Raw genomic sequence first — 13,420 nt, 5'->3', positions numbered from 1 at the left:
TCACCAGGTACTAATGAAGGCTGTAGAACAGCAAGTTTCACCTCGGAGGGGATGGGTTAGCATGCTAACGACTGGATTGTGCATCTTTCATGTCTTCTCCTTTCCCACACTGCTGTCTGATGATAGCTGTAGGGTCAGTCATCTTTCAGTCTGTACTTAGTCTGTTAGCTTTGGGCTGCAAGGAGAATGTTTGGCCCACAGTAGATTGCTGTCTGCTGATCAGTGTGCATCCCACTCATGAAAGATGAAAGCCTTTTAAAAAGCAGGAACCTTTAGGACCAGATTTATGCCTTCAGTGTTCTCCAGCATCTCTACTGAGGACACAGAAGGATCATGTGGACTCAACTTTCATTGCTGCTTTCTCACTGCATGTGGCTGTGAGACAGATCTACCCAATGACCATGTTTCAGTGCATCTGAAATGCCTGTAATAATCCTTAATAATAATTTGTCTTTAGCTATATTCTAAAGATAATCCTAGTTAAATATTGTTTATAATATTGTTTGGAATTTTTTTCGGATGTGGTCTTTATTTCTATTCTGCCATTTTACCTTCTTAACAGCTATTACAGAGCTTTATTGTATTTTGATTTGTAACAGATACATGTGACAAAGGAGGGAAATATCTGCATGAGTAGTTGCTATTTTCTAGTAACTTCTTTTGGTATATGCACTTTAATATAAGTATATAAGCACACATTACCTAAGCATTTGTTTGTTTTTGAGGTCAACTGTGATCTATCCCAAGGACCATACATGCTCTTTGAGAGCACAGCAACAAATTCAGAACTATTGTAGGTTAAAAATCCTCTGCCTTTGTGCACTGAGGAGGGAGAAGTGTAATTTCTGTTACATGTGAGAATATAATCCTCTTGATTTTAGGGTCCTGAAACACATAGGTGTGTGTTCATAGTTACAGACTAATTAAAATTATCTTACTTGCTTTATTTTTGCAGTATAAGTGCAAAAATAGATCATGTTAGCGTGTGTGTGTGGGAATACTTCAGTGTTTTGTTTTTGAACTCTACCAGGGAATCCAGCGTAGAATCACAGTCACCATTATCCACGAGAAGGGCAGCGAGTTGCACTGGAAAGATGTGCGAGAGTTGGTTGTTGGTGAGTGTATTGATTTGCATGTTCCTACACAAGGAAGAAACAGTACTAATGGTAATTCCTCTTTGTACTGGATTCTGTCATCCTTATGAGTATTGGCTGAGAGAGGAGGATTTTGAAAAAGATCCAGAGGAAAAACTTAAGTTTTGCAGCTTTCTCTTACAGCTGCTTTTTAATCATATACTCCAAAATTATATTTGGGAAACAAATTCCTTCTGTGTTCAGGTTTACTTTCAATTGATTCCCCCTCCTTCCTTTTTCAGGACGTATAAGAAATAAAGCAGAGGTAGATGAAGCTGCTGTGGATGCTGTTCTGTCTTTGAATATTATCTCTGCGAAATATCTGAAGTCCTCTCACAGCTCCAGTAGGTAAGTGAATAAAGTGAGTGCTCTAGCAGGAATCTGAAATTCCTTTGACCTCTGAGGTATTGGCAGGATGTTTGGAAAGCTGGCAATTTTGCTAATTATGAAATGTAGAACTCAGTGGGCACAGGGCATACAGATAGAGAATAAGCATTACCATAAATTCTTGCTAGAGCTGAAGTCTGTTGGTCTACAGGGAGGTTTTATTGATAACACATTTGAATTACTTTCCTTTTGTAAGCACCATAAAGGGAGGATGGAAAGGAACAGCTTAAAGGTGTCTCAGAATTTAACCCGGAACTTCTAAACTGACATCAAGGTTTGTTGTCAGAATATAGCATTGAAGTACTAGGGCAATCTCAGCAGATACATTTATGGATGCGTCCATACCTGTATTATTCCTGGAACAAGCATGTGACAATTGAGGCAAGAACCATGCTTTGTAAATTAAACTTCATAATTTGTGGGTTTATACAGCTGTATCACAAATTTACTCCAGTGCTAATAAGGGGGTGTCTGTTCCACATAACTGCAGTCATTTGGGCAACAGCGGGGCCCCTGTCTGAGAGGTTTGTGGCTGCTGTGTGTCTCCTTATTGGGATGCGTTGCTGTAAAGATCAGTCAGACTCCACATTGTTTTGCTTCAGTGTCTGCAACAAAGGGCGGTGAAGCAGAATGCGGCATTGCCGGCACTGCCTCTCCCTGCTCTGACATCAGCCAAGTCATTTGACCACGCCTGGTGCAAAGCAGGAATATCTCTGAAATTTAACTATGAATGAGTGCTTCCGGAGGGGAGAGAGTTGTTTTGGAGCCCATCTCTGTTGCTGAATGCTGGAGGCAGTATCCTAGGCGCTGAAATAGCTTCTTCCTTCCCTCTCCATTAGAGGCTTGGACTTTGAAATACCGCTGCGATATTAAAGGTGGATTCAGGACACCGCTCCTCCCAACTGAGTGTCCTTCTGCCACCTGGTGTCTGTAACGCACACACTGGCAGGGCTTTTAGCAGTTATTCTTTGCCTCCCACTGAGAAGTGGGTATTTTACTTTCAGTGTATTTGAATTAATGGATCAGTATAACTGGAGCATAAGGGGATTGTTGCTAGTTTCCAGTCTGATACTATTGGCTTTGCAGTCAGAAATCCCTATACTTTCTGTTCTCTAGCAGTTTCAAGAAATTCCTATATAGCTCTGTAGTTTCCTATTAGGTGGGCCACTTGGATGAAGGATAAGTGTGAGTGAAGTGAAGCTGTTGACCGTCTCTTACCAAAATGTCAAGACTTAAGTTGTGGCATGAATGCATGGCAGGGTGCTGAGTCTTATGTTTGCTCGATGTCTGCAGAGTTGTTTTCTGATTGGCGTGTTGGTTTTTTCTAAGTCCATTTGTTCTGTTCCCTCAGCTGTTGCTTTTCTGTTTTGCTTTTGGCTGCACTAACTGAAGCTCTTTCTATGTTTTTACAGGCTCTTTCTTGATAAGGATATGCCTAGGTATTTTCTGTTTGCTTTCTTTTTACATAAAGATTCTGCAAAATAGAATGCTTTATGTTCGTTTGTATTCCCGCCACTTCCCTTTTAGCTTTATTGAATTCTGTTAGCACACCTCTTAGCTGTCAGAAGTAGTGTGCCACCTCCTCCTTTCTAGCAGGGCTTTATTCAGGTACAATTCAGTGGGAGATTTGTTGAAGGTAAACTTCCCATCTCATGTAGAGAGAGTTTCCTTCGTTCAGTCTTTCTGATTCTCAAAATGTGCCATCAGAATATAGTCCCAGTTTGTAGTCCCTGCTATTTTCTTCCATTGTTCTGTATCAAAGAACTAAATTTGTAATTTCTCACTGTCTCTAGCTCTGTAATGCTTGCCCTGTTTGAAGTAGGAGTCAAGGACTGAATGATTAGGTTACTTGAAATTCCAGCTCGGAATTGCACTGAACAAAAAGCAGTGGCTGCCATGTGACTGGCATTCAACCTCTGTTCTTAGGTTGGATTTGCATCTGAAATTTAACCATGTGGTTGCTGCTTCTTAGCTGAGCAGTTGGCAGAGAGGCTGGACATGTAGTGGCTGCTCAGACTGGATTCCTTGTTCACCTTCCAGACTGGATCACAGCCAAGCTGTGCTGGCTGCACAGTCCGGGACAATTTACACTCTGCTTTCTGTGTTCCGCCTCTTTGAAAAAGAGAAGACTTACGTCTTTGTTGCTCTCAATTCACCACCTCTCACTAATGCTAAAATCCACTTAAAAGTCAGTCCTAACTATACATCGATGCCTTTAACCTGCGTCTCCTGTTTTCCACGCCTTACCTGTTCTGTGCTTCATTTTCCTCCTTGTGCTGTTGGTTATGCTGAAAGAAGTGGGCTCACTTCTGGTGTTTGTCTCCCTGTATGACTATTCTAGCAAGTTCTGGTTTGGATGGGCAACGCTGTGTATATTTAACTTCTGGGCTAGACAAAATTTAGTAGAGTAGCTGTCTTGAAGCTATGTTTGACTTCAACTTGGTGTTCATCCAAAAATCAGCATATTACAAAAGAGGTTTGCATTTAGTTCTGCACTGATGAACATTTACACCTGCGTTCTCTCTCCATGATGAAAAGTCGTGTTTGGCAGTTGGTGCAGAGGTGATTCAGGGGCTGGGTGCACTGCCTTTCCCATCTGTGGAGAACCAGGTTTTACTACTTTTTTTTTCCACCCAGACAGTAGATCTCGAGCTTGCTAAAAGTCTAAAAATTGCTCTCATAACTAAGACATAATGAAAGATTAAAACATAAAGGCTCAACACAGATTTGTAAAGGATTAGAGAGCACCCTGTGTCGTTTGCCTAATCTCTCTCAAGTAAGGATTGTTATATTACAGTGCTTTGAAATCTACCAATTACTTAGCCCTTAGAGTATGTTTCTCTGTAGCATTTTTAATACAAGCAAGCCATTTAGAAGTAATTTGTTAAGTGTGCTACTTCAAACGCAAAATTATTAGCAGTGTACCAAATTATATTACTTGACTGCACAGTTCATGGTGTCTTGATGTATTACCTTGGAATTGTGTAATAGGTATCAAGAAAAGGAGATTCTTTGAAACTCTATTTGAGGTCAGAAGGCTTTTTCTGATTTGTCTGGTCTTAGGCTGTTTCATGTTTCTTTTGTTTTGTTTTGGTTTTTTATTTCTTCCTTCCATGCCCACTTTGCTTTTGGTCATTTGTCTTTGGTTTCATTTTCTATTTTTCTGAGTTAGTGTTGGACATTAGTACAGAAGCTCTTTAGAGATATCACTTGTTTTTAAAAAATAATATAAATGAAGCACTTCCTTGCTTTTAGTACAACATCATTTGGACTAAAATGGGAAGAAAAGACTTCAATGGCAAGGGGCTTTGGGAGGGAAATTATATGGACGTGATGAAGAATTAGTACCTTCTTTTTCTGTTGCCAGTATAGAAAAGCGTGCTGTATTCCTGAACAAGGGTACAGGACTTCCTTTCAAAGGAACCTACATGAAATCAGTCTCCACCTCTGAGAAAGGAGAAAGCTTATTTCCCTAAGCCCCTGTCAGAGAGGAGAGTGTGTAATGGTGACTAGGCCTGATGATTTGGCTGTTCTGTGTATGATGCTCTCTCACTTAAACAGATGAACTTTCCTGATTGCTGGGGTAGACCTGTGGGAGCCTTTAGCTCCTTTCTTTCCATGTACCAAACTGAAGAATCTTTTTACAAAAGTTTGTGTTACATCTGCAAGTTTTCACTTGAAGCGAGCAGGGACATAGAAATAAATCTTTATCACTTGAATATAGGACTTATCCCTACCCATCAATCATTCTGATTTGCTATCAGAAGCTGCTGGTTTTATATGACTAAGTATTAGAGGGATTTCTTCTGTTGCTATGTGTTAGTCCTAAAATATGGTGTAGAATGAGTGTTGCTTATAAAAAAGAATCTTCCCACGTACTTTAAAGGTCCAGCTGTGCTGAATTGCACCTGAAGCAATAAAGAGGAATTCTGTCTGTTTAGAAACACCGTTCTTTAGTGCTGACTTCCCTGTAGTGTTTTGACAGCTTTTCTTCTCTCCTATAGTCCCTCTTTTCTCTTTTAGCTCACTCTTTCTCATAACAGGCAATAGTCTCTTATGTCACAGTATTTGAGGTAAAAGTAAGTAATTTTGGGAAAGAAAAGTCTTTGCTTCAGGTATTTGTTATCTAAGCCACTGAGATCAACAGCAGTCAGTGGATGATGTCAAGGAAGAGATGCTTTACACTGACTGTTGAGGGGGATGCAGAGGAACTCTTACTATTGAGCTTTTACTGTACTTTTTTCTAGGACTTTCTATCGGTTTGAAGCAGTCTGGGATAGCTCCTTGCATAACTCCCTTCTACTCAATCGAGTGACACCGTATGGAGAGAAGATATATATGACCCTTTCTGCTTACCTGGAGGTTAGAGACCTGTGCCTTCCTTTTTCCTTGTGACTCAGTTATAACTATTTGAGACAGCAGACAGTGTGTACCTGAGATAAACACTTACTGGATAAAGTGATTTTGAATCCTGAAGCCAGTGAAAGTCTTCATTAATTTTCTGAGAATAAGGTAGAAAAATCTGACAGTTAACATCTTTATATCAAGGTATTACTGCCTAACAACAAATGTGAAGTGCGAAAGGTGATCTCCGTACCTTTCTGTGCCTCATTTTATCTATCTTTGTATTGAAAATCCATTGACATCAGTGAACATTGATATTAAGGACTACTGATGTTACAAACACTGGCCTAGCTCTGGACTTTGCCTGCAAAACACTGTTGTTTTGTGTAGTACAATTATTTCACCCACAAGATGCATCAAGAAATTTGACAGTTCTCTTTCACAGAAACACGTACAAAAGCTCTTCACCGAAGACCCAAACAAGAACAAATTTCAAAAAGCTGTCCCACTAAGAAGGAAGTGGAGTAACTTGGCATAGCTGCAGCCACTCATTCATTGCTGCTTTTTCTTTTAGCTTGACCACTGCATCCAGCCTGCCGTTATAACAAAGGATGTTTGTATGGTCTTTTACTCACGAGATGCCAAGATCTCCCCACCACGCTCACTACGCAGTCTCTTTGGCAGTGGCTACTCCAAATCTCCAGATTCGTAAGTTCAGTTACCAATTTTGGTATTAGTGGTTTATGTCAGTATGTGCTATTTTTCTTAGAGAGCACGGGGAGAATGTAGCTTAACCTTCATTATTCATTCCTTGAAAATCTACCTAGTTATAGTTCTCCAGTCTAGTTTTGAACATTCTTTCTTGTATTTATTTCAGTGAAACTCTAATGGCTTCTCTCTTTACTGACCCCTTTTCCAGCCTTCTGACTGAACAGCTGGGAAGATAGATCCATTTTTCCAGCTTGCACATAGAAGACCCTGATCCTGAACTGGAATTTACTGTGGCAGCTGCTCTCTTGAGTCTGATGGGAGGTGGAGGGAACATGGGGGAAATTCCATTTTCAGAGATCTTGCAGTCTGTCCTGGCTATTTTATGTCAAGATTAGAATTCAGGTGTCATTCTAACTAACAACTATACTTAAACTTCTAATTTGGGGACCACTTAACTAGAGCTAATGCACTTTATTTCTGAAGATATTACATTGTTTCTTTTCTTTCCCCTTCCTCTGGTTTCTTGTGAACAGCAATCGAGTAACTGGGATCTATGAACTAAGTTTATGCAAAATGGCAGACACAGGAAGTCCAGGTAAGCAGTGACTGGGTGTTCAAGCGGTAAAGATGCTGTAAACTGAAATATTGTAGACAATTTCATGAGCAGAATGAAGAAAATGGTTCTGTCCTGATGAGAAGTGGTTCGTTTCATGGGAGCAATGGAACATTGCTATTTCACAAAAAAATCTTATGCAGGCTTTTACTTTTGACTTGGGGCTGTGTTTACTGTTGGTGAACCAAGGATTCACTGAAAACTTCACATTTTCTGACATGGGTATATCAGGAAATGGGGCATGTACCTGGGTCATGGACTTAGGGGGCATAATACATGGCTCAAAACTAACACAGCTGAGACTTGGCTTTGCAGCAATAGTGTTTTTCTCTTAATCTTTTGAAGATATTGCTGTTATCTGATACAAGCTTGATAACTTGGAAGCAATGTTGTTCACATAGTATCTGTATATATTTCCTCTAAGACCCAGCAATTGAAGTTCTTGTGTTGAATTAGACTGAACAGGAGTTTGCATTGTATCATGGTCAATAGAGAAAATCGGAATGAAGTAAGAAAGCTGGACTAAATCAAATCTCTTTGGGAGGTTACTGTTAATGAAATCATAGCCATGTAGATTTCCAGCCAAACAGAAGTGTTGCTTCTTTGCAGATGGCTAATTGGTAAATGTTTCTTAGTGGCATCCCTCTGGCTATGTTTTTAACAAGTCTTATGTTTCCTACTGCTCAGGAATGCGGAGGAGGAGGAGAAAAGTCCTGGATACATCTGTGGCATATGTGCGAGGAGAGGAGAACCTGGCAGGTTGGAGGCCCAGGGGTGACAGCCTCATTCTAGAGCATCAGTGGGAACTGAAGAAACTGGAGCTGCTGCATGAGGTCAGGGAAAGAAAAAGCACAACTCTAGCTTTGAATTTGCCTTTAGTCTACCCGCTGTGAGACCTTCTGAGCTGAATGGGTTCCCACGTAGGAGTTTGTTCTCAAAGTCAAGATTTAAATAAATTCTGCAATAGAGAAGATAGAAAGTATGTGGCTGGCTGCTGAGTAGAAGCTTCAGCTCAGAATCTCAGTGTATTCAACAAAGGCAAATTCAACTTCTAGTGCCATTGTAAACTCCCCTCCCCGGGGAAAATGTTTACCAGTATGAATCTTAAAAGAATGCATAAGAATTCAGTGCCTGTAAAATAGGCAACATCCTGGAGCAGATGATACTGATTTCTTTTCTTACTAGGTGGAAAAAACTCGTCACTTCCTTCTTCTTCGTGAAAAGCTTGGTGACAGCATCCCCAAGTCCCTGAGTGATTCATTGTCTCCCAGTATGAGCAGTGGAACCCTCAGTACCTCCACCAGCATTTCCTCACAGATTTCGACTACAACATTTGAGAGTGCTGTGACGCCCAGTGAGAGCAGTGGCTATGACTCGGCAGATATAGAGAGCCTGGTGGATCGGGAGAAAGAGCTGGCTACCAAGGTATAACACGAGAAAAATCATGGGTCTAAATTGAGGCACCAAAGATGGTTAAAGATTAATGATGAGCTTCTCAGATAGCATGGTGAATATCCAGTATAGTGAGTTTCATTTGAATATGCTCTACAGTGAAATAACCCATTCTCACCAGCCAGTGTTGGTGGCTAGGTTCGTGCTATGGCTGTACCTTATTCCCAGTCATTAGTAGTTCTGTAAATGAAACTTTCTAACTTTATTAAGGGAAGTTATTATCCCCCTCTTCTGGGATTTTTCACAGCAGTATTTGTTTATTTCACAAGCTGCCAAGAGTGTCTTGGTAAATTAGCTCTTGTGTTCAAATTTCTCTGAAAATCTAAATCTAAATTTATTTTCTGGGTGTTGTTTGTTTTTTCCCTTCACCGTAGTGTCTGCAGCTTCTTACTCATACTTTCAATCGGGAATTTAACCAGGTGCACAACAGCATCAGTGATTGTAAGGTAAATATTTCATGCGCTACAATACACTGTATTTGTAGTACAATAGCAACGTATTAGTATTAGTGTACTTGTGGAATCTGTTTATATCATGAAAAGACAAAACACCTCATATTACTTTTCTTTATTTTCGGTCTGTGGGGAAGCATTTGACTACACAGTGTCAGGTTCCAAAGACTATTGCAAGGATTAGAAATGGTGTAAACTTGGACTACAGTATAGCTTCTAGTTTCTTAGCAGGCTGGCAGTGCTCTTATCTTTTTTCACTTTCCCTGTGTAAAAGGGTAAATTAGCTCTTTTAAATATTCCAACTGTGGGCACAGGGGACACCAAGTTGCAAAGTAGATAGTCTAATATTCTATTGAAGAAGTCAGAGTGAATAGTCAGAAGTGTAGGACATTAATGACAAGCTGTCTTTACAGAAATGTCATTGTATATTCACCTCCAGATGGGTTTATGATGGTTGTGTGCAAAAATTTGACTGCTGAGTAGGGAAATGACTGATAGAAATTACCTATTACCTGAGCCTTTTGCATGCTGAATGCCATGGTCTAGCCAGGACTGAACACTAGCTACAAAATACTCCTCTTTTTTGTAATACTTTGCCTGTATTTGCCCTTGTAGTTATCGGATATTTCTCCAATTGGGCGGGACCCATCAGTGTCGAGTTTCAGCAGTGCTACCCTCACACCTTCATCTACCTGCCCTTCTCTGGTGGATTCAAGATGCAATTCCATTGATCAGAAGTAAGTATAGGGTTTTTACAGGAAAACATTACTTCTCAGTGTTTCACAAATCTGTTTTTGCTATGTTTTCTGATTTGCCCTCTGAACTTTCTTGCTTTTCCCTACTTTCAGGTATTTATCTGTACGGCCCCCTTGCCTTTTCTTCTCAAGTTACCCTGCACAATTGTTTTTCCTCCATTTTGTTCTTTTGAAGTGTTTTTTTTCTTCTTCTCTGCGATCAAAAAACAGCCAAATTCTTGTCATTCCAGTGACCAGTGCATCTTCAGTGTGTTGAGTCCACAGGTTTTTTTCAGAGGTCTGTTAAAAAGACCTACTAACAACAGCCCAGAGTAAACCAGTTTGGCCAGTAATCTCTGTTTACCTTTCTCAGCTGTATCTGTGGAAGACACTTTTGATGAAATTGTGAATGACTGCTTAGTGAAGGATACATAATACGTACCTTCTCAGTTGACATCCCTTGCTGGTGTAGTACATTTTACATCAAACCACAGTAAGACGTCTCTGTTGTGACAGCGTTTGGCAAGGGAAATGAAGGAGAAGTAGTGAGGAAACAACTTACTAGCAATTATTATAATTTTATTTCACAGATTTCAAGGGAAATGCTATTTGATAGTGTATAAAAGGATCCTAATGTCATATAAAAAGTCTGAACTGGAGGATGAAACTTGTAAGACAGGCTAGGCTGGAGATGCTCTTTAAATTCCATTGTCACATTGAGTTGGTTTGTTGTGATTTACTTTTCTTTCGCTGCTTTTTTTTTTAAGGACACCAGAAGCAAATTCTCGTGCCTCCAGTCCCTGTCATGAGGTGGAACAGTTCCAGCTGATTCCTGCAGTAGAAACTTCCTACCTTGCCAGAGCTGGAAAAAATGAATTCCTAAACCTTGTTCCTGATATTGAGGAAATCAGACCAGGGTAGGTTTTTTTGTTGTAGTGGGTTCCTGGCTTCCTGAGAGCTGTTGCAAGGGCTTTCTGAGATTTGTAGTTTCTTTACCATTTGAGAAAGGTAAATTAAACAGGATAGCAGAACTGCAGAGTTCTGTATGATGGAGGCAGGATTAACAAGAGCTGTGATTTCCAGTCACTTAAATGTCTGCTTTCATCAGAACCATAAAGTTCACTGAAGTAGAGATCTTTGTAGATCCTTCTTTTTGTCAGACTTTTGCTTATTTCTTGAAGACAAAACTCGGCTTGCTATAGGAGAACTTTTTCATAATACTGTTGCAGACAAAATGTATTAAGGTCTAAATGTCTTATACAGTGTTTTGCAGTTAATAGGGATACTCAGTAGGTGCCTTATTTAGGGGAAAATGCATTCCTGTTTATACGTGGGTTTGTTTTGGTTTGTTTTTTTCCAGCTCTGTGGTCTCAAAGAAGGGATACCTCCACTTCAAGGAGCCACTCTCCAGCTCCTGGGCCAAGCACTTTGTGGTGGTTCGCCGTCCCTATGTTTTTATTTACAACAGTGACAAAGATCCTGTAGAAAGAGGAATCATAAACTTATCCACAGCTCAGGTGGAATACAGTGAGGATCAACAGGCAATGGTAAAGGTCAGTCTGAGAGCTACTGTTTCTTTACCTATGGAGAAGGAACGTTACAGGTAGTAGTGCATCCTTACCATCCTATGTGTTATCTCTGGTCCGAGGAAAATTCATCTGTGTCTGAGAAATGTCTGGCACCTGATGATTCTGTCCACAGAGTTCCCAGTTTCTTATGTTGTGGACACAGTTCTACAAGAGCCTGAATCTGACTGCTGTTATGCATTGCATTTGCTTTTATAAGCACATGTTGGTACCATAACCTTGTGTCTTTGATTTTTGTAGTTTTGATTGTGTGCAGTTTGGTGATTGTGTGCTCTGTTTGTTTGCTAAAGAAAAGAAACCAACCAAAACAACACACACAAACACCCTGCAAGGAATCAAAGTAGCTGATCTACCTCAGCAGCATTTAAAGTCCACCCTCATGAGTTAAAACTATTTATATGAGAAGATTACTCATGTGACTGACTAATAATATAGAAATGACCAGTTAAACTTAAATGAAAGTCCTTAGGTCTTGTGGTTTTTAGGAATGTGACATAGCAAACTCTTCCTCAGATAGGAAGTGTGCATCAGCTTCTGTGCTTGTAGAATTCAGTATTTTAAATTGTCCTTAATATTTCAGACACCCAACACATTTGGCGTGTGCACAAAGCATCGTGGGGTCCTGCTCCAGGCCATCAACGACAAAGACATGAATGACTGGTTATATGCCTTCAATCCACTTCTTGCTGGCACAATACGGTAAGAGGCAGTTCCTGGACAGGTAGCGCTGCAAAGCATAAAGATAGCGAGACAGCCATAAGCAAACAGGCAGGTAGTTTGCCTCAGAATTTAATCTTGTTCTGAAGAAGTTGACAAGATGGGTGAACTGAAGGAGGGAGGAGGGTGGCCAGCAAAAACAAAACAAAACAAAAAACCCGAAAACCAAAACAACAAACAAAGAGAAAAAAAATAAATCAAACAAGCGCTGTATTTCAGGAAATGCAGGCACTGTTGCTTTGTTTTGTGACTTTCCTAACAAGTGTATCCAGGTTGAAGATGTGTGGTATGCTTCATGCAATACCACATTTGGAGGCCACAAAATGGTTTCCTTGTATAGCTATATTACAAATTTCTAAAGCTTCTTAGTGCTGCCTCTGTGCAGGTGGGTCTGGACTGCCTTTTCATTGTCTTCATTGTGAGCTAAAGCAGAAATTCTCATTTGAACTTCTCTGGAAGCCTTCCCTTTAGCACAGGTCACAGACATCCCTGCTTGCTGGAGAGATCTAACTACAATACAGTAGTCCTTCCTTCCAGTAAAAGAAAAATAATTGAAAACTAAGCTATTACTGTACAGTGTCAAATAATTTCTTAACAGTGCAGTCCTTAAAAGATCCCATCTTCCTTTAAAGGATCACAGAAGAGCGAGAAGTTGTTCTTTTTATAGCGTGATATATATTATTAATATATAAAATAATATTATTTTACTTTCTAAACATATGGAGTAAACTAAGGCTATACAAAAGGATTTTTAAAAAAGGTGGACAAACTGGGGAGGGAAGAAAAATGAACTTTCAGAATTCAACAAATACTTTTTTACTTCTTTCTTGCACAGGTCAAAACTGGCTCGAAGACACACGGGCCAGCTGAAGTACTGAGTCCATGTAATGTTCTCATCTGTTCTCCCTAACTCACCTTCTGATAGATAGTGTTACCTCTCATTTTCTCTTTGTGATTCTTGACAGTTTCTCTTGTATGTAATCCTGTGGCTTAACATCCCCTACCTTCCCAACTCCTTCAGCACATTTTCTGAGTATTCTAACCCTACATTGTTTCTTTTCACTTGTGTTGAGAATCCTACTAGTAGCATGTGGCTAAAAAATAAAAAATTGAGTGCACGACTCTAAAAAGAAAAAAAAAAGATATTTATTTTTTCTTATAAGAATTGTTTTCTCATTCCAACGGACCTTTTGGTGTCTGTCCCACTGTCCATTGTTGTCTGTCTAGACTGCTGCAGGTTTGTCATTCAATCTGTGACTTGGCAGTAGTCGTTGGTTCCCTCAGGACAAAG

The 13,420-nt window shown here is 40.0% G+C and overlaps 1 protein-coding gene across 1 annotated transcript in view; it reads left to right on the top strand.

The window, feature by feature from the left end:
- LOC104543746 (kinesin-like protein KIF1B) overlaps window positions 1-13,270 on the top strand; it is a gene marked incomplete at its 5' end in the record, with an annotated part of 19,891 nt that extends 6,621 nt beyond the window's left edge. Inside the window, 14 exons of the mRNA XM_010188422.1 lie at window positions 899-900; window positions 1,007-1,115; window positions 1,376-1,481; window positions 5,768-5,882; window positions 6,439-6,572; window positions 7,109-7,170; window positions 7,876-8,021; window positions 8,374-8,613; window positions 9,015-9,086; window positions 9,708-9,829; window positions 10,594-10,743; window positions 11,187-11,379; window positions 11,993-12,111; window positions 12,965-13,270. Coding sequence (XP_010186724.1) covers window positions 899-900; window positions 1,007-1,115; window positions 1,376-1,481; window positions 5,768-5,882; window positions 6,439-6,572; window positions 7,109-7,170; window positions 7,876-8,021; window positions 8,374-8,613; window positions 9,015-9,086; window positions 9,708-9,829; window positions 10,594-10,743; window positions 11,187-11,379; window positions 11,993-12,111; window positions 12,965-13,007 — 1,613 coding nt within the window. The remainder of the gene's footprint in view (window positions 1-898; window positions 901-1,006; window positions 1,116-1,375; window positions 1,482-5,767; window positions 5,883-6,438; window positions 6,573-7,108; window positions 7,171-7,875; window positions 8,022-8,373; window positions 8,614-9,014; window positions 9,087-9,707; window positions 9,830-10,593; window positions 10,744-11,186; window positions 11,380-11,992; window positions 12,112-12,964) is intronic.
- Between the last annotated feature and the right edge of the window lie 150 nt (window positions 13,271-13,420).

This window comes from Mesitornis unicolor, unplaced genomic scaffold, assembly GCF_000695765.1.
Source record: "Mesitornis unicolor isolate BGI_N332 unplaced genomic scaffold, ASM69576v1 scaffold31407, whole genome shotgun sequence".
Lineage (NCBI taxonomy): Eukaryota > Metazoa > Chordata > Aves > Mesitornithiformes > Mesitornithidae > Mesitornis > Mesitornis unicolor.
This window is presented reverse-complemented; position numbering and strand designations above follow the sequence as displayed.